The following is a 22,473-nucleotide window of genomic DNA, read 5'->3' as shown; positions in this document are numbered from 1 at the left end:
AGCTTCACCAGGGACCAGAGACCCTAACTGACTCCTCACGGCTCACTCTGGAAGGTACCTGACTTTGCTCAAGCACGATTTCCCAGGAACGTCTTGAGGACCAGGGAGGTAAAATAGCAGACAGAGCGGTACCAACAAGTGCTTCCTGGGATACAATTCCAGTTCCAGAAGATGATGAAAAAAGACCTGAAGCGAGCCATGTTTGCAAATCCTATGAATTTATGCCACAGCACTGCATATTTGAAAATGGTTACTGTAGTCTTTGTATTTTCTATCACAATAAAAAATGTTTTTTATGATGTGATGGCGTTCTATCAATCTTGTTACTCTTTCGGCTTGATAGGTGGTAGGGAAGTGGCAACTGCAATCAGCAATCTAGCTAGCTCCATACCAGTGATTTATTTATTGAAGATTTATTTGTATTTATTAGAAAGGCAGAATTACAGAAAGAAGAGACAGAGAGAAACATCTTCCATCCTCTGATTCATTTCCCAAGTGGCCACAATGGCCAGAGCTGAACTGATCCAAAGGCAGGAACCAGGAGCCTCCTCTGAGTTCCCCCTCATAGGTGCAGGATCCCAAGGCTTTGGGCCGTCCTCCACTGCTTTTCCAGGCCACAAGCAGGGAGCTGGATGGGAAGTGGAGCCGTCGGGACTAGAACTGGCGCCCATCTGGGATTCTGAATACAAGGCAGGGATTTAGCCGCTGAGCAATTGTGATGGGTCCAGACAGATGGTTTTAAACAGATCTCAGTCATAGGGCAGGTGGACCCCGTGGTTAGGACTTGCATGTCCCACGCCCGCATCCTCTATGGGAGTGCCTCGGTCATGCACAGTCTCTGCTCCTCACTCCAGCGTCCCTGGCAAGCAGTGGGGGTGGCCAGGTGACTAGATACCTGCCACTCAAGAGAGATCCTTCCTTGGAATTCTTTCCTCCCGTCCCTGGCTCCGCGCGCTCTGTTACACACACAAACACACGTAAACAGCATGAGTTTCCCACAGACCACGATGCTGAGGGAGGGGAAAAAACGTGAGAGGGAAAAAAGCATATGGTCATAAAATTGAACACTGCAAATGGTTTTCTGCCTAAAACGTACAAAAGAAAACATCCTGCAGAGACAACGACACAGCCTTGTCATTTTAATTTCCGGACAAAACTGCTTTCTCTGGGTACAGAAATAACTTCCCTGACCAGCAGGATCAAAAGGACACCCGCCAGGGTCTAATTCCTGGGTCCGGCTCCGGGGTGGGTCCTTGAAGAGGAAGGGGCGGGGCCGGCGGTGGTACGCATGCGCCAGCCCTCCCCACCTGGGAGTGGCCGCTCTAGGCAGCGGGGAGGTCGCAGGGTGGTGGGGGTTGAGAAACCAGTGCGGCTTCTCCTCTATGGTCGCGGACTTTGGGGACCGTCGGCTCTGCAGTTGGTCTTAGGTTACTTCCGGAAGTGTACCTGCTATCTACCAGCTCCTGCGCTTCTGCGGGAATCCGGGCTGGGGGCGATGTCCGGGTTGGCCCCAGGAAGCGTGGGATGGTAAGCGGCACGGCTTGGAAGGGATGGCTAGCGGGCGGCCCGGGCTTAATCTTGGGGGAGTGATGTGGAAGATGGAGTGGAGCCGGAATCCCTTTGGCGGGGCCGGAGTAGGCGCGCGGGCCCTTCCCTGCCCAGGTCTTGGTCCTAAGCATCCTTGATCTTGTCCTTGCAGACCCCTTGCATGGCCAGCTCTCCGGACCTCAACTTCCTAAAACCCTAAGTTGACGCATTGAGTGATTGGGCCTTACTTGTGAGGATTTGGATCAAAGCCAGGACCCCTAGCTCCAGTGGCTCTCCAGGGCAGGGAGAGAAGAAATGTGGCTTTCTTACTGCTTGGAGAGGGCATAACAGGGTGCCTGCAGGCACCAGGCTGGGCTTATGGTCCAACGGGCGAAGCACATTCCTTTTCCCAATATGGGGTGACCGCTCGCACCTTAGAAAGTAGGGTAACAGAAGCACAGAACGGAGAAACGAAACTCCAGAGTCATACCAGGGTTGTGCTAGAACTGAGTTTTGCCCAGCCTCACAACTCTGACACCTGAACTTGGGCAAAAAGTTCCTCATGTTGTGTTAAGGTTGTGTCTACCTGGGGATCTAGGAGGGACAGGAGGCCAGGCCCCCAACTTGAGTGAAAGTAAGAACCCAGAAGCTACCCTGACCTTAATTGTCACCCTCGGGTCCTCCCTGCCTGAGCCCATTGGTCAGTCCTTTGGGTGGCTTTGACATCATGCACAGGGTAACAAGGAACTATGGCTTCTGGCTGGTGCACACACCCCTGAGGTAGCACTGGTTGGGTTTTGGTTCTTGTCATTGCTCTAAGAGTCATCCTGGGTGCCTCAGGATTTCCCTGGCAATCTTCATAAACATGATAAAGAAATTTCTATACTTCTCCAGGGGATGGCTCCAGCGTTTTGCGTTGGCAGTAACTGTGTATGCGCAGTCTGTAAACACCACTATTGATAATTCTACTAATTATACCCATCAGCCATACGGTACACTCTGTTGGCGCGTCTTGGGATGCAGTTTGTCACCTGGTCTTTAGCCCTTCTGTTTCCCTAGACTGGTACACGGGCTCAGGGAGGACACAGTGGTATCCAGGCTTAGAGCCCAGCTCACTCCTACCACCTCAGCATTTCAACTCCACCTGCCTTTACAATGGAATTATGGTCCAGGAGATGAGAACACATCCTCAAGTAAAAGTCACGTGAATACACAGATGCTCGTAGGAGGCTAGTTGTTACAGACTCCTGTTGCGTCTTGGTGGTTGCAAGCTCTTGGCCCAGAGACAGTATGGAGCTGTGTTACAGTTGAAGGAAACAGTGTGGGACTACAGGGAGGTGTCCAAGGCACAGAAAGGAACGGTGCCATGTGCGAGCAAAGAACAATCACAGTAATTGTAACGGTTGACTCTTGCACGGCACTTACCGTGTTCCCAAGCACTCTTTTGAGTGCTGTGTACATATTAACACAATTAATTCTTTCAACAACCGTTTCAGGCAGGTGTGGTTAATACCCTGTTTTGCAAATGAGACAATTGAGGCCTTGAAAGGTTAAATAACATGGCCTGAGTTCTTGCTGCTAATAATTGATAAAACTTGGATTTTAACTCAGCTGTTACACCTCCAGAAATCGTGCTCCAAGTTAAAAAGTTACATTGCTTGCTGGCTGACCATAAAGGTTCTTCTGTGGCAGGCTTGTGGTTCTCTGTCTTATTTTCCTTGTAGAAGTTTTGAGCACAGGAGGGGTTTGATCACTTTTGCTCTGGGAGGATTGTTCAGGCCATGGAGTTAGCGAGAGAGGATCAAAAATGCTATTAGCACCTTATTTTGCTCAGACTTTAGACGTGCCTTGTCGGAGTCATATCTAGGTATGGTTATGACAGTTCTTTGGCTCCTGACATTCTGTGCACATCATAAGAATTGCCTCAAGGCCCTGTTAAAAATACACATTCCTGGGCCTCCTCGCCATGTGTGCCAGTCCAGGCTCACCAGTCTGCCTTGGGAATTCTCACAGGGTTGTTAGGAACTGCTGTTGCCAGGGGGTCAGATAATCACGGGCTGGTTTTTGTGTACCACTGTCACAAGCTTACACTCAGGTTGGATGCTAGGAGACTATGAGAAAAGGGCATGGTCACTCATGTGAATTAAAACAGTATCTTAGAGCGTGGGTTCCTCGGTGGCCCTCAGTGGTTCTTGACAGCTTTCTGAGTCATAACCATTGAGGGGTTTTATACAGGGTAAGTCCTTGCCTATACGCCACCTAACAGACATAAAAGAGGATGGGCTCAAAAACACCCAAACCGAAACAAAAAACAGGATATTCTCAGTCGGCCCCGTCTTGCCCAACGGCGTTGAATGGCAGTAAATCAGAGGGCTTCAAAGTGCAGGCCGCAGGTCAGCATCCAAAGGAACAAGCCACCTTTAACCTCACAGCTGCCAGCCCCGTATGATACAATACAGGAAGAGACTGGATAGGATTCCTTTGTATTCATGCACGTGCCGGTTTTTACCAACTCCAGCAGGTGCACAGAGCACTGTGTTTTTCATGGCCTTCACTGACCTTTGCCTCATTTACCTCTGAGAGCATTAGTTTCACAGAGATGTAAATGAGCCCTTTCACGCTTCAATAATGTCTAGTGTTCTGCCAGCGTTTATAGGGATATCCTCAAAAAACAGGACCTGGACATTGGTATTTCCTGAGCCATTCTTGTTTCTGTTGTCAATGGTTCTGCTCAGATCGGCATGGCCACGTGACGGACTACCAGCTAGAGTTCAGGTTCCAGAATGCAATGTGGTCAAATTCTAGTTGGTCTCTCTAATTGATTTTTTATCAGCTGGTTGGTAGCAGCTCTATGCTGTGGCCTAGATGATGGCAGATTAAATCAGTCATTTGAGCAAGTCATGTTGGCAGTTACATTGCTAGGATAATGTTCTCCTTCAAGGACAGACTTCAAAGTCAGACCATGATTTAAAACTTGGCATTCGGAGCCAGTGCATGGCTAGCAGGTTAAGCTGCCACAAGCAGCACCATCATCCCTTTATGGGAGCTGATTCAATCTTGGCTGCTCTACTTCCCATCCAGTTCCCAGCTAATGGCCTAGGAAAGTATCAGAGGGTAATCCAAGTATTGGACCTCAACAAAGCCTACATGGGAGATCTAGAAGAAGCTCCTGGTCCAGCCCTGGAATTGAGCATCTATTAAGATCCTGTTTTCCAGGCTAGGTGCCCAATAAATTAAATGTTGTAAAAGAATAATTTCTAAAATTGCACTATAGTTACAGTAAATGCATGTCGAATGAAAATGTGGACTCATGAATATGAACTGAAGCAAGCAGCTTAAAGACTGTGATTTCTACAGTGTTAACAGTCATTACAGAATGAGATCTTTGTTAGCTGAAGTGTAAAAACCTCTTAATGTAGAATGAATTCATCATTTCATCGGCTGTGTGTTACTTGACTTTCTGTAATGTTAGTTGGGAGAATAAAGAAATAAACAGGTAATAGCAGTCAGTCATGGCCTTCCAGAAAAATCTATAATGAAGCACTAGACAAGTCACACAGGTCTGTTCAAGGGAGACATATCCACCTTCTTTCTGAATTCTGTAGTTATTTTCCTTAGTATTACTGGGAGATTGTAGGTGGCCCAGCCCCATTTCTTTCAGAAATGTTTTATAAACTGCCAGTTAGGTGTGTTTTCATGAAAACATAGAAAAGTTCATGTTAATGAGTATCTTGGAATTGCCAAATCATCAAAGGTTATAAGAAACTTTGTTTTTAAATGTTTACTCATTTTCATTGATCTGAAAGACAAAGGGCAATCTTCGGTTCACTGGTCTATTCCTCAAATACCTGCAATAGCTAGGGACAGAACTGGGCTGACACCAGGAGCCTGGACCTCCACCCAGGTCTCCCATGTGGGTGGCAGAGTCCAGGCACCAGGGCCACCATCCATGTGCTGCTTCCCAAGCAATACTAAAAGTGGAGTCACTGGGACTCGAACCAGCACTCTTACACAACTGCAGCTGTTCCAAGCAGCAGCTAACCCTGCTGTGTCATAATGTACACCCCATGAGAATTGTTTTCTCTTAGTTGTGCCCACAGAACAGACTTGCGAACACAATATGGCAAAAATCAGTGTGTGTGTTTTAGTGCTTTGTAAGGTTTGTTGTGTTTCTAGACACTGAAATTATTTCAGAGACGATATGTTTCTTAGGAAATAAGGATGGCGGGGGTGGTTGTTTTTTGTCTCTATCTGCTCGTTCACTCCTCAGATGCCCACAAGAGGGGCAGAGGTTGGGATTGAAACTAGGCATAGTCAATCCAGGTCTCCCACAGGAGTGGCAGAAACCCAACCACCTGAGCTGTCACTGCTGTCCCCCCAGGGAGTGAAGTAGCAGGAAGCTGGCAGAGTCAGTAGGCATCCCAGCTATGGACATGAACATTAACTGCTGGGTTAGCAGCCCCCGCTCCTAGGTGTGTTTTGTTATGTTTTAATTTACTTGAAAGGCAGATAGCAAAAGAGATCTTCCACCTGCCAGTTTCCTCTCCAAATGATTGCAACACCCGCATCTGGGCCAGGTCAAGGGTAGGAGCCTGGAATTCCATCTGGATCTCCCACATGGGTGGCAGGGACCCAAGGACCCTGTAGCCTCCTGGGATGCTCACTCACAGGAAGCTGCAAACGGAAGCAGAGCTGGAGCTCAAACCCAGGCACGTGGATATGGGATGCTGGTGTCCAGGCAGGCTCTTGAACCAGCACTAAATGCTCATTCCAGGGCTGCTGCTTTTTGCTTAGAAGCACCACTTCAGGATGACTGGGCCCTTCTGGGGTGTTGGCTGCTGGAGCGCTCTCCAGGTCTGTGGTGTCACATCTGGTGTTGGACTCATAAGCGTTTTTGGACTTGCTGCTTTACAGACTCGTCCCAATGCAGGCATTCTTTCTGCCAGACTGAACTAGGCAGCAAACACTTGTATTTCAGAAACAGAAGTGTATCCATGTGAACGGTTGTATAGTGCGGCTGAATGGAATGATTCACCTCTTGCCAACCCCAGGTCCACCGCAGGCTTCTGAAAAGGCAAAAACAAGTGACACGGGGCTGCCGAGAGCGCGGAGGCTCTAACACATGCTGCCTTGTGAAGGAATGTGCTTTCCAGCGGCTCCAGCCCGCTGCCACGCTTGCAGGAACCAGCTGGAAATGTCCTCACGAGCTGGGGCCTTCCCCCTCAAAGAGCCCTTTGATCAGTGTCACAGTGGGAGGGTGTGTGTCCCCAAGACAGGACACCACGGTGTCACACTCCAGCGGTGGAGCCAGACTGGGTCACTTACAAGGCACTCCTTGAAAAGAACTGCTGCTTTCATCAGCAGGAATAACCTGAATCCAGAGGAACAAAGGTGACAGGAAAGATGAGCTACCCTTGGCTGAGAGTGTGCATGTCTCACAGTGATGTGTGTCACCTTTTGAATTTAGGGTAAAATGAGCCAACACTACATCCTAAATGTGAGCGTAGACAGAGCTTCTCATCAGCAGTGGTCCCAAAGCAGCCTCAACAGCCATCCTAGATTGACCAATATCCCCTTTAAAGTACTCACCTCAAATGCATGATTTGTTTTCTCATTAAAAAAATGATATAAACTTTCAGATCTACTAAGCAAGGAAGTGCTGTGCATTCTAGTTTTTGAAAGGCTCATTTGTGAGAAGTTCATTTCCAGGTCTATTATCTGTAATTCCTCTCCAAGGACTCTTAAGACCCACACACTCAGCCTCTTCTTAGCTACTGTTGTTTTATTTGAAAGACAGAGAGAGGAAGAGACAGGAGACCCCCTAACCCATTGCAGCAGCCAGGGTCAGGGCCAAGAGCCTGGGTCTCCTTCTGGGAGTCTCCTGCATAACGCAGCAACTCAAATACCTGGGTCCTCTCTGCCCACCTTTCCAGGTGCGTTAACAGGGAGCTGGATTGGAAGTGGAGCAGCTGGGACACAAACTGGCACCACCCTGGAGGCTGGCGTCCACGATAGTGGCTTTACCCATTAAGCCACAATGCCATTACCTTGTTTCATTCTTAGTACAGTTTTGTATCTCCAGCTACTCACTGTATCTATTTGGGAGTCTTGTCGGATCATTTCAAGCTCCAGTCTTCTTTTTTTTTTTTTTTTTTTAAAGATTTATTTATTTATTTTTTTTTCATTGGAAAGGTGGATATACAGAGAGGAGAGACAGAGAGGAAGATCTTCCATCCGATGATTCACTCCCCAAGTGAGCCGCAACGGGCCGATACTATGCCGATCCGAAGCCAGGAGCCTCTTCCGGGTCTCCCACGCGGGTGCAGGGTCCCAAAGCTTTGGGCTGTCCTCGACTGCTTTCCCAGGCCACAGGCAGGGAGCTGGAAGGGAAGCGGGGCTGCCGGGATTAGAACCGGCGCCCATATGGGATCCCGGGCGTGCAAGGCGAGGACCTTTAACCACTTGCGCCACCGCGCCGGGCCCCAAGCTCCAGTCTTCTTAAATTCCATTTCCAAGCTTCCTCCAGCACCTGCCCCTATTTGTTAGCAGTGACCCAGTTCTTTTCTGAAGTGTAATTTCTGCCTTAGTTCTGAAACTTGGGCAGTGTCTTTGGTCATTGGCCCATACATTTCCCCCCAAACCCTTAGATCCTTCTCACCCCTTTTTTTCCCCTGCATTTTCCTGTTGTCTTCAAGGAGTGATGCTTCCTGCCTAACTTGTCCCTAATTGTTCCCTGCTTCCAACTCCAAGTCTGGATATGGCTGTGAGGGTACTGAAAGGACCCAGCTCAGTACCCAGCACATACAAGATGCTCAGCAAACAACAGTGCTTGGGCTTGCCTAGGATAATGCTGTCTGCGTGGTGCAGGGTTCACCAGTTTTAGCGGAATACATGAATAACAGTGTCAAAATGAGCAAATATCTTTTATTATCATAAGTAACCTGGAATTTGCCAAGAATGTTCATTGAGGCTTCTTCATAAAGAGTTTGCACAAAATGTTGCTTTCTTTACAGTAAATAACTTTATGGACTAACAGTTATTTTCCAGATTTGTCTGTGTTGATTTCCCTGAGTTAAAACTCTCACACTGATGCAGTATTTTACAAATTCATGTGTATTTTTGTAGTTGTAATAGGACTGACATGTATTCCTTACAAAGGAATTGATGGAATCTAGAAAGTCAAACCAAACCAAAACAAAAATTACTCATGATTCTCCTCCATCAACTACTGATACTTTTAATCACTGTTTATTAATTAATTTACTTAAAATGCAGTTTTAGCATGCTATATGTAAGAGTGTGTGCCCTTTCCCTGCACTTTAAGAATTTGGTAAATTGTTCTATTTTTATGGCATTGTTCACCATACACAGGTTCTGTGCTAGGTACACCGGAATGCATTCCCTTGTTTAATTCTGTAAGCTTCCCAGTGGATAAATAGTGCAAGAATCTGATTCAGTCAGAGACACCCCTCCCTAAAGCTATGTCTGCTTCACCAGCCCTATCCTTGGTTTTTGTTTTTAAATTGTGCGTTTTTTTTTAATTGGAAAGGCAGATTTTACAGAGAGAAGGAGATACAGAGAGAAAGATCTTTGGCCTGCTGGTTCACTCTCCAGGTGGCCGCAGTAGCAGGAGCTGAGCTGATCTGAAGCCAGGAGCTTCTTCTGGGTCTCCCACACAGGTGCAGGGTCCCAGGGCTTTGGGCCGTCCTCTACTACTTTCCCAGGTCACAAGCAGGGAGCTGGATGGGAATTGGAGCAGCTGGGATATGAACTGGTGCCCATATGGGATCCCGGAACGTTCAAGGTGAGGACTTTAGCCTCTAGGCTACCACGCTGGGCCCTGGCCCCTTCCTTTCTACTGCAGAAAACTGCTCGTTCCACAGAGCTGTGTATACAACTGTTGCTGGCTGCCAGTAACCAGTGTGGCTGTTGGCTGCATCCCTATGATGACCTCTACATTGCCTGTTACAATACCATTACACTAAAATTGCATGACTGACACTCCTCCTCCCATCATGCAATTCATGCCATGATACTTCCCAAACCAGCAAGAAAATGGGTAGTACTTAACAGGCCACCCTGAATACCACTCCCTGTGACTAGTTGATTAAACTACACCCCAGACACCACTGTGCCTCCGAAACACAGAAGGAGATGACCTGGACCCCACTCAATCTCTGTCATCTTTATACTCCCTCTTTAGTGTATTAATTTTGTTTAGCAAACAACCTATTTTTCAGCTGTGCCTTTTGTGTCTTGTCTGTGAATTCCTTGCTGCATCAAAGACAGGAATCCATGCCCAGCCATCCCCCTTCCTCTGAGGAAGCAGAGACTCCTGACAGAGGTCAGAGAAGACCCCAGACGGTCCATCGTGGGATCTGTGTCTTTAACTGTTGGGTCTCCAGTGATGAAGCCGGTGCCCTTCTCTTGCCAGTGTGGGTGATGGACAGCAACTGTCTTTCTCGCAGTAGTGAGTTTGAGAAAAGCTTACCATTTCTGTTGTACCTGCATCAGAAATAGTGTGAAGCACAACCCTGTTTCTACCCCACACCAGCCTAGCCACTTGGCTTCCATGATGCTAACCCTCACAAGAAGCCTTAAAGGTGTCTGAGCTGCTGCCACCATTTTGCTGAGGAAACAGGGCTAACACAGACCCTTGCAGACCATGGTGCTGGCTCACCCATACAGCAGATCTTGATCGAGTCCCTGGTCTGTTGCATTCAGACAGTGAGCCAGCGAATGATTTCTTGCTGTCTCTCAAATGGTAGACTGACTGAAAGTCCCACACCTGGAAAGAATTTTGGGCATGGAATCAGGACTGCTGTGGCCAAGAGCAGTTATAACCTGAAAGGAAGTTAATAAAGAGGTGAACTTCTCTATCAAGCCTGCCCTCTTGATCTTCCCACTGCACGACTTAATGTCATGTAATGTTGAAAATGTGACAAATGGGTGAGAAAGAAATTTAGTGATGATTGTCTTATTGATGGAATGTGGATTCTAATAAGTCAGGATTTTGACCCTAGAAGGTCAGAGCATTTGGGCTGTGAGTGTTAGGGTTAGTGACTGATGCGTCAGTTGGGACAGCTGCTTGCCCCATCAGAGCATCTGTAGTTAAGTCCTGCTTTGGCCCTCTGTTCCGGTGCACACCTCTGGCCAGTGTGCACCCTAAAAGGCAGCAGGCAGTGGCTTGAATAGTTAAGAACCTGCCACTGGATAGGAAGATGTGGATCGCCTTGCAGCTCCCAGGTGTGACGTGACCCAGCCCCAGCCTTGTACAGGCATATTCTCTCTCTCGCTTCTTCTCCCTCTCAAATAATAACAAATAAATAATTTTATTTTTTAAAAATTAGGTCTTTCATGGATGACAGTAATCTCAAATAGCTTGTTGTTTATTTAAACTTTTTTTCAATTTTTTTCCCCCTAGACTTGATGTCCTGCAGTGGTTTCTTTGACGTTTGCTTGCTGTGGATTCCAAATTTTGCTAAGAGATGGAAGAGTCTCAGCAAGATGACCCGGCCCCTGGGGACCTGGAGAAGGACGAGCCTCTCCGAAGCACCGGCCCCCAGATTTCTGTTAGTGAATTTTCTTGTCACTGCTGTTACGACATCCTGGTTAACCCCACCACGTTGAACTGTGGACACAGCTTCTGCCGCCACTGCCTAGCCTTGTGGTGGGTGTCTTCAAAGAAAACCGAGTGTCCGGAATGCAGAGAAAAATGGGAAGGCTTCCCCAAAGTCAACATCCTCCTGAGGTAACACTCGGCCCCTAGGCGTGGCTCATGGTACACTCTGTCCTGGTAAGGGCTGCTAGGTACAGAGAGGCCGCAGGCTCAGAGCTGGCCTCGCGGGTCACCTGCATCTGCTGGAATGTGAGTGCGGGAGCTCGGGGGTCTGAAAGTACAGGTGCCCTGTCTCACAGGTGGCTGTCGTTTGCTTTTTACCAACTGTAAGTGAAGGTAAAAATAGATTCTGGTTATGAGACCCCTACAGATAACCCTGTGGTCATGACATGCCTCTGATTGATCCGTGTTGACTGAGAATGCCCGGGTGTGCTAGAGCAAATGATAGAACTGTACAGTCTGTAGTACCTGGCTTCATGCTGATTTTCATAATTAGCTTTTGTAATTTTTACATGAACTCTGTTCCAGTGTCACATTTGCACAGTTTGTCACAGCATCACACAGCTAATAGCAAGAGCTTTCAGAGGGCCTGCTCTTTCCTGCTTCCCTGTTGTCGTCATGCACCTAGGAGGGCTCAGAGGCCTTAGCCATGTGTTCAGCTTTCTTGGATATGTACTGAGTACCAGCAAGTACCATGAAAACTTTAACCCCACATTCTGGTAATCACAAGAAATGTTATTTATTTATGCTTCATTCTTCTCAGGTTTGCATTATAGGAAGATCGTAGAGTTGTCTGACTGTGTATTATTGAAAAGGTAAAGAGCCTTACGGTATAGTCTAGCAGCCAACTCTTTTCTTACTACTGGCCTTTGCCCGAGGCAAGCTTCTTTTATAAAGAAAAGAGGTTTATTTTTGGCCCACAGAAGCACATCATGGTAAGAGGCAAGGAACTTGTGTCTGCCTGATCTCCACTTAGAAAGTTCCCAAGGTTTCCATCCTGATGGCCTAATCCAGTCCAATTAGCTCTGAAACCCATTCTTAACATCACACTTGGATTAGGTTCTCATGCACTTAGTACCATTAATGTAAGACCTTGGGGACTGCACTTTTATATGAGTTTAAGGGAACAGGTACAGGAACCCTAGCAATGACATAAGCAATGCAAATGTGAATTTGTTGTTTATATTCTCTTTAGATACTGGAAGATATTGATGGAACCTCCTACCTCCTGGGACTCCCCCCTCCTTTATTTTAGATTATTTTCTTCTTTTTCCCTGGAGTGATAGTGCTTTTATATTTACTTGCACCGATTGAAAATGTTCACATGCAGTGTACTGTTTTCACAGAGCCATTCATCTATCTTTAATTAATCCATCTTGATGTAATAATGCAATCAACATGTACCACACAGTACTCCACTGCATGACAGACTCTATTTCATCTAGTGGTTTCCGTAACAGTGGAAATGCAGATTGTTGCTAATTTTTTGCCTTTGTCAGCAGAGCTTTGGAGATGCTCTTGTCCCTGGTCCCAGGTCCCCATAGATTATTGTTGACCGGTACTTTTATTTTGGCCTGTAAATTGTTACGTCAGACAAACAACTGTGTTGTGATATATCTTTTCTTTTTTTCTATTCTCCCCAGAGATGCTATTGAAAAGTTATTTCCCGATGCCATTAGAATGAGATCAGAAGACATTCAGCAGAATTCCGACATAGCCCAAAGCCTCAGAGCCTTTCAGAAATATGGAAATGATCAGATTCCTTTAGTTCCCAGCACAGGCCGTGGCCATCAGCAGAGAGGAGGGGGCTTCTTTTCCGGAGTGCTCACGGCTCTCACTGGTGTGGCAGTAAGTCCATCCCTGCGTTTATCTGTGCCCTCCTGCCCCTGCCCCCCTGCTCCCCTACCCCTGGCATCCACTGTGGTCCATGCTGTTGAAATCATGGAAACAATGGATGTCGGACAGCGGGTAATTCACCACATCCATCGGAATCTGCTGGGGTTGTATGATTTCTTCAGGAATGTTGCTTAGTCCAGTCGACCACAGAATGGTTGGCACTCAGCCATTGTCAGCTTGATCATATTTAAGCCTCTTTGTAACCTAGAGAGGCAGCAGGTCCTGTTGGGGGTCATTCCCATTTCAAAGCTGAGGAAGGAAGTGCAGACAGATGGCATGGTGTACTTTACGTATACCACCTCCAGTGTAAAGATTCTTTTCTTCATCAGTTCTAGGCTGCAAAAATTAAATGTACGCCGATAGGCAAGGCCCAGAGTCGGTCTTGTTCACCAAGCTCAAGCAGGCAGCTACCCCCAGGTGCCCCGAGCCCCCTGCTGTTCTGGTCTCTGTGCCCTCCCTGCCTGTCATTCAGCAGAGAGACGAGCCCAGGAGAGACATGCTCCCGGTTCTCTGTGACAGTAGCATCACCCCGCTGCCCCTGTGCAGGCTTGGCCTCGTCATTCCTTCCGGCTCAGCCTCCTCCCTTCCCTGTGGCCTCCTTACGTCTCAGGGTCCCTGTCACCCTTCCCCAGGTGGTCCTGCTTGTGTATCACTGGAGCAGCAGGGAATCCGAGCACGACCTCCTGGTCCACAAGGCTGTGGCCAAATGGACAGCGGAAGAAGTCATCCTCTGGCTGGAGCAGCTGGGCCCCTGGGCCTCTCTCTACAGGGACAGGTTTCTGTCGGAAAGAGTCAATGGAAGGTGAGGAGCTAGGTCTTCTGACACAGCAAGGCCATTTTGAGGCATGACTCAGACCCAATAAAATCTACCCATCCGAAGCATAGACTCAGCCACCTGTGGAATATCTGCAGATGTGTGCCACCATCACCAGAATAAGTTTTGAACATTTCCAGCACCCTGAAAAGAAAGCTCTTGCCCTTCCACGTCTCCCCCACCCCAAGCACACATAGGTACCGTGCTGCTGTCTGACCCTGCAGCCTGTCCTGTTTCGGACATGTCATAGGAATGGAATCATGCAGTACGTGGCCTGTTCTGTGTGTGGCTTTGTCCTGGAGTGTTTTCAAGGCTTCCCCGTGATGCAGCAAGTACCCACACTCATTCCCTTCACGGGGTACATGCGATCAGACCAGACTTTCTTTGTTCATCAGCTGATGGACATTTGGGTGATTCTATTTTTGGCTGTAACAAATGATGCTGGTTCATTCACATACAGGTCTTTGTGAGATCGTAAGTTAACACTCTGGTGCGTTGGCCGGGTCACATAGTAACTGCTCCGCTTCCTGAGGATCTGTCTCCCGTAGCTGCTGCACAGTAGGCAACGTTGTCAGTGTCAGCCTCGTTCTGTGTGTGTGCCTTCCTGGTCATAAACGTAGCATGTATTTATTATTTAAGAATGTAACCTCAAGCTCTGTGATATTGGAAATGAAACTCCCTTATAATGCCCATCCTCAGAGCACTTTTGCTGGATGCCTTCCCAGACTTTTTTTTTAGTGTTTATACTGATATCAATGTGTTTAAACTGAAGATACTAATGTCCTAAGTAGCCTGTCATGTATGCCTGAGTGTACACACCTGTAAGTGCGTTACAGCACCATGCAGGGAGGAGGGAATGGCCGCTATCTTCTGTTCATTTGTCCGAGAGGTCAGGCTGCTGGCCTGTGCCCCCTTCCCTGCCAGTCACTCTCCCTCTCCACTGAGTTCCTGTACTCTCCTTCGAGGAAGTTCACAATTTACTTTTTGTGAGAATTTGCGTCTTTCAAAATTACAGTTAAAATAAAAATTCTCTCCCTAGCTGTGGTAATGGACTGTTGCAGAGCTCTGCGCCGTCTCGGGGTTGGCCTGTAGCCCTGAGCTTTCTGGGCCAGAGGGAGCAAAGTGCGTGAATGTCACCCGGCTCCCATCTTCTGCCAGGAGTATTTTGAATGATGAATCAATGTGGAGAGACATTCATGTTTTCTGATGAGAAAAGGAAAAAAGGATTCTATAGTCTTTGTTCAATTAAATCACTTTGCCAAAACAACTCATATTCTTTTCTTTTTTTATTTTTTTGGCAAGATATAGTGATGTTTGATTTGTTTGTTTCAAAGGCACAGTAATGGGGAGAGAGGTCTTCCATCTGCTGGCCGTTGGTATCTGTTATTTACTCTGATTTCTGACATATTACTCTATTTAAAGCGTAGAAAAATATGTGCACAGTTGCTACATGGGTCAGTGATTTGTAACAATCACTGGCAAATGATAAGCACTGAGTTATGTTTTATTATTAATAGTATTTCCTGTCTGAAACATCTCACCTTGCCTCGAGCCTGTAAGGTACGTGCGTCGGGAAGACACACCTCAGGTCGGCCTCGCTGCGTGTTCTCACACACTCTCATCCTCGCTCTGCACACAGATTGCTTTTAACCTTGACAGAGGAGGAATTTTCCCGGGCGCCGTACACCATAGAAAACAGCAGCCACCGAAGAGCCATCCTCCTGGAGCTGGAGCGTGTCAAAGCCCTGGGCGTGAAGCCCCCCCAGAACCTCTGGGAATACAAGGTAACTCCATCTTACTGCAGTCAGCTGCCTGCCCCCTGCTTAGCTAAAGGAAGAAAACCTCACAGATGTGCCCGAAGCCCCCCACTGTCCCAGGGTGTTCCTCCTGCTCCGGGTCCCCGCAGCACGTGCCTGCTTTCCTAATTGTGCGTTCAGAATTGTACACAAGCCATGGGCGCAGTGTTTGAAAGGCCTTTTTCAGAGCGTTTGCCTCTGTGGCTGCTCTTCAGTCCTCCTCCTCTGCCTCCTCCTCCCTCCTCTGGGGCAGTGCTGTGCTGCAAAAGGGAGGGACACACACAGGATTTCTGTAAGTGCTATGAACTTCGTAACTTTTGTTACGAACTTCCCGCACTCGTGTGTAAGGGTTAGACCGAGGAGTGCACTGGATTATCCAGAGCACAAGGGATGCCTGTCTTCAGCCTTCCTGGGTAAGGAGAAATTGATCTTCATCATGACAGTAGCAGGTGGACATTGTCCTATTTAGTGAATATTCTGTTTTTATTAGTTACAGAACATCTAATACACACAATTTTATGAGTAAAAAAGATATTGTGAAGAAAAATAAACACAAATAGCTTATGCAAATAAACTTATGCTGTACTTTTCAAATTTTATCTGAAAATTTACACTGAAATTATACTGAAAATAATTTAGTAGTAAATCATTAATAGCATTATGTCAGTTGAGCATGTTTTAACGGTTTTATTGAGGTATAATTGACATGCATCCTTTGTTAAACTTTGACATGGAGACACCATGGAAACACCACTGGAGTTTGAGCATAAACATATTTACCTCCAGAAATTTCACCCTGTCCCCTTAAAGCAGTCTTCCTAACCATCCCCTTTCTAGTTAAGTGGCTGCTACATTTTGTTGCACCAGAATAAATTTACTTTTTAATTCCATTTTCCATGAACTCCCTGAAGTATGAACTACTAGGCTCCTTCTTGCCATTCATTGTGCACACCATGCAAAAACAACCGAGGGCAAGGGGCATGAGAGTGTCAGGGGCACAGTGGGAGGCTGGGCTAGGTGTGAGCGGTGCTTGCCCTGTTCCCTGCAGGCCGTGAACCCGGGCAGGTCCCTGTTCCTGCTCTACGCCCTCAAGAGCTCCCCCAGGCTCAGTCTGCTCTACCTGTACCTGTTCGACTACACAGACAGCTTCCTCCCCTTCATCCACACCATCTGCCCCCTGCAAGAAGATGGCCCCGGCGAAGACATCATCACCAAGTTCCTGGTAGGTCTGCAGAGGGCCTGGAGTGGACTGGCACCAGTGCCCCATGGTGTGGAAGGAAGTCAGATATGCAGATGTGGCCTGATAGGAGGAGCAAGCAGCAGCCAGACTTCACACGAGTCCTGCAGGCAGAGCCGCCTGCAAAAGCGAATGAAGCAGGGCCTTTCCCATGCTGGGAACTCATTCTGTTTCTTCTCTCATACTTCCAGAGGGGCTGCCCTTGCTTTTGTTGGAAGCCAGCTTAGGTCCCAACTGCCCCAGAGGGACAGATTTCTGGGCCTTCCAGTGTGAAGGTCCATCCCTTTCAAGGTCCCCTCAAGGATGACTGTTGGCCCTGCCACAGGGCAAGGTCAGTGTGGGTGCCCTTGGCCTCAGAACTGTTAAGCCATGGCACAGCTTCCCCATGGGGATGCCTGCCCAGCTTACCCCACAGAGCTTGAGAACTGTGATGGGTCCCCAGCAGATGCTTTCTCTGAGTCTGGCTGGTCACAGGAAGGCAGTGTCCTTTGCTGTGCTACTCTTGAGGCCAGTCCTTCTCCTCTGTTTGTGTCAGAAAGTGACTTGGGTGTAGGACACACGTGTAAACATGGAATCAGTTATCTGAATCTTCCAGCACCTGCTTTAAGCACCAGGGTCAGGCTCCTACCTAACTGACTTTCCACTTGAACATTGCTTTAGGTCTGCTCGTGACTCTTGTACAGCCAGTTCCTTTGAATGCCCAATTGCCCCTGTACCTTGACTCACCGCAGTGGGAGCAGAGAACACTGTAAAAAGTCATCTTTGTAATCATCCCACAGTCCCTAATCCTGGGCTGACTTTTTTATCTGCTCTGATTGAAAAGCTTCTCTGCCCCCCCCAAAATTCCTTTCCTGGGATGTGGTTTTAGTTCTCCCAGCAACTGTCGTCACTTTCCCACAACCAAGCTGTTGGATTTGGGTGATGGTTTAGATGACCCATGAGGCGATGATGGAGTAAAACATTGGTTGAGCATCACAGTCCGTCAGTGCCATCATTCCTGAACTTCCACAGTTCTGAACCAAGCATCTTAGTTCACCCTCTTTGGGTCAAATTTAAGATTAATTCTTGCTAGAGAAGAGGGAAGGAAGTTTCCTTTTAGATTGCGTGTGTGTTACACAGAACCCACAGGGATAGTTAGGTGTGCTGCATATATGACTGCCATGTCCCTGTGTTCCTTCTTCAAGGATCTGAGAGACCCCACGTGGAAGCAGTGGCGAGAATTCCTCGTCAAATACTCCTTCCTTCCGTACCAGCTGATCGCCGAGTTTGCCTGGGACTGGCTGGAGGTGCACTACTGGACGTCACGGTTTCTCATCGTCAACGCCATGCTCCTCTCGGTGCTGGAACTGTTTTCCTTTTGGAGGATCTGGTCACGAAGTGAGCTGAAGTAAGTGTGGTCCCGTGCAGAAGATGGGTGGAGCACGAGGCCTGGGAGAGAAATTGTGAGTGGAGCCAAGCTGCCCTTTGCCACACTACTCCGCCTGGGAGAGCCAAACACCCCTTCCCTGCAACACTCAGACTTGGGTGTGGGGCCCAGATGCGGCTGCTCGAGCATGTGGGCTGCTGCCTTGTGTGCGGGGCCAGGGCTTCAGCTCCAGTGCTTCCCTGTGTGTCTGTCTACGTGTAATAATATACTGGATAATTGCAGGGGCAAGAGAGGTGGGGGCCGAGAGAAAAATCTTCCATCTACTTGTTCACTCCCCAGATGGCCACAGCGGCCAACACTGGGTCAGCCTGGAGCCAGGAAGCCGGAGCCTCAATCAGGGCTCCCATGTGGCTGGCACGGACCCAAACATTTGGTCCATCTCCCACTGCTTTTCCCAGGCCACTGGCAGGGAGATGGACCAGACGTCAAGCAGTCAGGACTCAAAGCAGTGTCCACATGAGAGGCTGCAGTTGCAGGCGGTAGCTTTACTTGCTATGCCACAACTCTAACACCTATTTGTTATTACCTTTTTTTTTTTTTGAAGGTTTATGTATTTTTTTATTTGGAAAGTCAGATTGATAGAGAGAAGGCGAGAGAGAAAGATTTTCCATCCACTGGTTCACTCCCCTAGTAATTGCAATGGAGCTGAGCCAATCCGAAGCCAAGATCCAGGAGCTTCTTCGGTCTCCCATGCAGGTAGAGGGTCCCAAGGCTTTGGGCTGTCCTCTACTGCTTTTCCAGGCCACAAGCAGGGAGCTGGATGGGAAATGGGGCCACCAGGGTTAGAATCCGTGCCCATATGGGTTCCTGGTGCATGCAAGGTGAGGACTTTAGCCTCTAGGCTACCACGCTGGGCCCTGCTGTTAATGAGGATTTGAGCTTAATTTTCTTAAATCTCAATCTGAGATTTTGGGTGTGTGTTTGTTTTTTTGTTTTGAAAAGGCAGAAAGAGAGCTCTTCCACCCCCTGGCTCCCTCCTTCACTCTTTCAGTGCCCACAACAGCCCTGGGGATCGGATTCAGCTCTCCTTGTTTTTCAGTAACTGTGGCTGGCTCAGCCTCAATCAGACTATGTGGCAAAGGCGGGAGAGGCAGATTCCCAAAAGGAAAACTCGGAGGCTGTTTCCCAAAGAGAGGAGTGATGCGTCCGTGACACTCGCCTTTGATCAAGCCGTGCTGTGCCTGCACCACTTCCCTACCTACCTTCTGAGAACCTGGCAGCTGACTACCTCATTGCTTTGTGTTGCACTGAGCTGAGTCACTGCGTATCCACAGCCCTGCTGTCCCCAGTGATAGAGACAGCTTGCATTCGGAGGGCCTGTGACCTGGCCAAGAAAATACGCATGTTCAGACAGCACATTAAGGGCTAGCAATGTGGCCTAACAGTTGGGAGGCCTGGCCACAGCTCCTGGCCCTGGTAGGCAGCAAGAGGTGGCATAAGTAGTGACAGAGTCCTGGACCCCAGGCCCAGCCCCCATTGGGGTTTACATCTGGGGAGTGAATCAGTGACCAGAGCTTTCCTCTCAAGTAAATTTGTATGTATTGTATGTATGAATGTATATGCATATATGTGTGTTTACACACACAAACACACGTGAACTGCGTACAAAGTATAACAGAGCCGTCACAGTGGTAAGGCTGCACTCGGAGGGGAAGCCTTGCCACATGAGGCCCCTCTGGGCCGTGTCCGCGTTGGTGTCGGGAGGGTCTGGCGAAGAAAGGTCCCAGGCACTGGGGACAGAGGCGAGTAGCTGGCAGCCCGGGAGTCTGGGCGGTGAGGCACTGGGGAGCGGTCCCAGCTAGCAACACCACCGGCACTCACAACCACCCATTGTCGTTTTTTCTTTTTTCCAGGACGGTCCCTCAGAGGATGTGGAGCCATTTTTGGAAAGTGTCCACTCAGGGACTTTTTGTGGCCATGTTCTGGCCCCTCATCCCTCAGTTTGTGTGCAACTGTCTGTTCTACTGGGCCCTGTACTTCAACCCGATTATTAACATTGACCTCGTGGTCAAGGAGGTCCGCCGGCTAGAAACCCAAGTGCTGTGACCAGCGCTGCCCGGGCCCTGCGGGACGCAGCAGGGGTCACTGCTAGCCCAGCAGATGCTGGGGGCGGGGGAGGAGGAAGACGACAGAACTGCCATCTCTGTCCTCAGAAGGCAAGGTGCTGCTTTGGGTGTCAGCCTCCTCCCATGGGCCACGTCCCTCACTGCAGGTGCTTAGGAAGCTCAGCCCTCATTGGCTGGCAGGCCCCGGGGTCCTCGGAAAATGGGGTGCAGGTGCTGTCAGGAGGACCCCACACTGACAATCCCCCTCGCCACGACCTTGGTGACTGACAGACTCCTGGCACTCCAGTTCAGGCTTGTGGGGGCCGAGCCCGTGCTGTAAGTCCTTTTTAGGAAAACAGGCATAGGCACAGACCAACACACGTGAAAAAGACAATTGAAAATGCAATCAGTGATGGAGTCTTAGAGTCTCCAGGCTTCAGAATAAAAACCTGCAGAAACATCCAGTTTGAGACTAGTGTGGTGGTCAGGCTTGCAGTTGGTCTCCCCTTGTGTATGGTCACTGAAAGTTTGGGTCCCTCTTGGGCAGTTCCCGGAGAGCACCTCCCATCAGCCCAGGCTGCACATCCGTGGCCTAAAATCATTGTTTCCAACTTGGTGGTTTTGCTTAAGAATGTGTAAAAAATCAATTACAGGCTCACCCTTTTGTTCAAGGAAGAGTTTTTGTAAGTGGACCTCACACTGTATAATGTATAATTCTTCCTGTCGTGTCCTGGTGTGTAAAAAGCAGCACGTGTCATTTTAGCAGGTGCAGCGATTGTAGATACGGAATGAGCTGACTGATGGCCTGTTCCTTCCAGTGTGAAATGTGATTGCTCTGAAGACTGGCCTCCCAGAGATAAGCCTGTGTCCAAAATTTTCTTTGTGACTCTATTCATTAACCCCTCATGTTTATGAAGATTTTACTCAGACTCTGCATCTGGAAGTTTGAAAAAATGACTTGAAATTTAAGAAATAAAGATTTTTATACAGATAAAACCTCCACATAGATACAAACTAATTTTTATGGAAAACGTAAAGGAAAAGTCTGTATGGCCCAGCAAGGTGTGCTTAGGAGCTAGGCGTTGGTGCCCTGGCATGCTGCGGTATTGAGACAGGCAGCTGGCCAGAGGTTCCCTGTGGGAGGGCCCAGTGCTACCTGACTTGCCCTCTGTAATCCTTGTGGGCCTGGGGACCCTGCACTGTTTGTGCATCCTGGCCCTCCCGCCCGGTGGCCTACCAGTATTCTTTTCAGATACAGAACTAGAACTGGCTGGCAAAGGTTGTGGAGCTGGGCCCCAGGCCACCCTGCAGGACAGTCAGACTCTGAAACTCGTGTGTCCCCTCCCCCATGCCAGGCCCAATGGACTGGCCCCGCCTGCTTCCACATCCTGCTTCCACAGTGAGTAACAACCCACGTGTGCTGTAGGGAGGCTTGGCAAACAAGCAGGGCCCTGGCTCTTGCTCGGCAGCAGGCAAGGTGAGCACACTGAGAGCTAAGGGACTTCTCACCTGCACAGCCTTTCTCCGCCCATCTCAGCACGCTTGGGTGCCATGCATCCAGAGGGTGCCTCATGTATTCAGATCCTCTGATCCAAAAGCAGCATTTCTGAAAACCTGAGCCAAGACATAGGAGAAAGTTTAGGAGTACAAAGGGGACAGCCAAGATTGGCTTGTTAGGGTGTTCACTGAAGCCATTGCTAAACGCAAGGAGGGCCATCCATTTCCTCAGGTTAGCAGTGTTCACAGTGCATGATGAAGCTCTTTCAGAATGATTTTTTAATATGCTTTTTTTTTTGTGACACTGAGAAAAGTGTTTGAAAACCATTTGGTATGATCGCTATGACCCTTTCATTAAACTGGAAAAAATTCAGATGCTAGCATTGAATATTTCAGATTCCAGGAATTCAGAGTGATTTCTTTTTTCCTGCTTCATTTTGTTCTGTATTTCTGTATAGAAAAGCAGTGAGAGGGAAGGCATCTCCCATCAGCTTAGCTTGCACCTCTGCGGCCTAAAATCCAGGCAAGGTGTGGAGGGCTTTCTTCGCTAACCACGACTAGACTTGAACTTCATTTTTCTGGGGGTTTCCTGACCAGCAGGCCCCAAGGCCACTGG

At 48.4% G+C, this 22,473-nt stretch overlaps 1 protein-coding gene across 2 annotated transcripts; it reads left to right on the top strand.

Moving 5' to 3' along the window:
* Positions 1–1,337: 1,337 nt before the first annotated feature.
* BFAR (bifunctional apoptosis regulator) lies at positions 1,338–21,356 on the top strand. Of its 2 annotated transcripts, XM_040973297.1 has the most exons (8): positions 1,338–1,527; positions 10,952–11,278; positions 12,790–12,994; positions 13,675–13,844; positions 15,496–15,640; positions 16,701–16,874; positions 18,074–18,276; positions 20,169–21,356. In XM_040973297.1, exons 2-8 carry the CDS (start codon positions 11,016–11,018, stop codon positions 20,359–20,361), a joined length of 1,353 nt encoding a protein of 450 aa, XP_040829231.1. In that variant the 5' UTR covers positions 1,338–1,527; positions 10,952–11,015; the 3' UTR covers positions 20,362–21,356. The 2 variants fall into 2 exon arrangements, with proteins under 2 accessions (XP_040829231.1, XP_040829232.1); XM_040973298.1 differs by lacking the exon at positions 1,338–1,527 and having other exon boundaries at positions 11,016–11,099.
* Positions 21,357–22,473: the final 1,117 nt, after the last annotated feature.

The sequence above is a fragment of the Ochotona curzoniae genome, unplaced genomic scaffold (genome assembly GCF_017591425.1).
Source record: "Ochotona curzoniae isolate NIBS_2020 unplaced genomic scaffold, NIBS_Ocur_1.0 contig_2321, whole genome shotgun sequence".
NCBI classification, from domain to species: Eukaryota; Metazoa; Chordata; class Mammalia; order Lagomorpha; family Ochotonidae; genus Ochotona; species Ochotona curzoniae.
Note: the sequence above shows the minus strand (reverse complement) of the source record. Positions and strands in the feature narration are given on the sequence as shown.

Coding starts and splice junctions, on each gene's coding strand:
- BFAR (XM_040973297.1), top strand. CDS start 11,016: ATGGAAGAGTCTCAGCAAGATGACCCGGCCCCTGGGGACCTGGAGAAG. Junction 16,875..18,073: donor ACATCATCACCAAGTTCCTG/GTAGGTCTGCAG, acceptor TCCTTCTTCAAG/GATCTGAGAGACCCCACGTG. Junction 18,277..20,168: donor TGGTCACGAAGTGAGCTGAA/GTAAGTGTGGTC, acceptor TCTTTTTTCCAG/GACGGTCCCTCAGAGGATGT.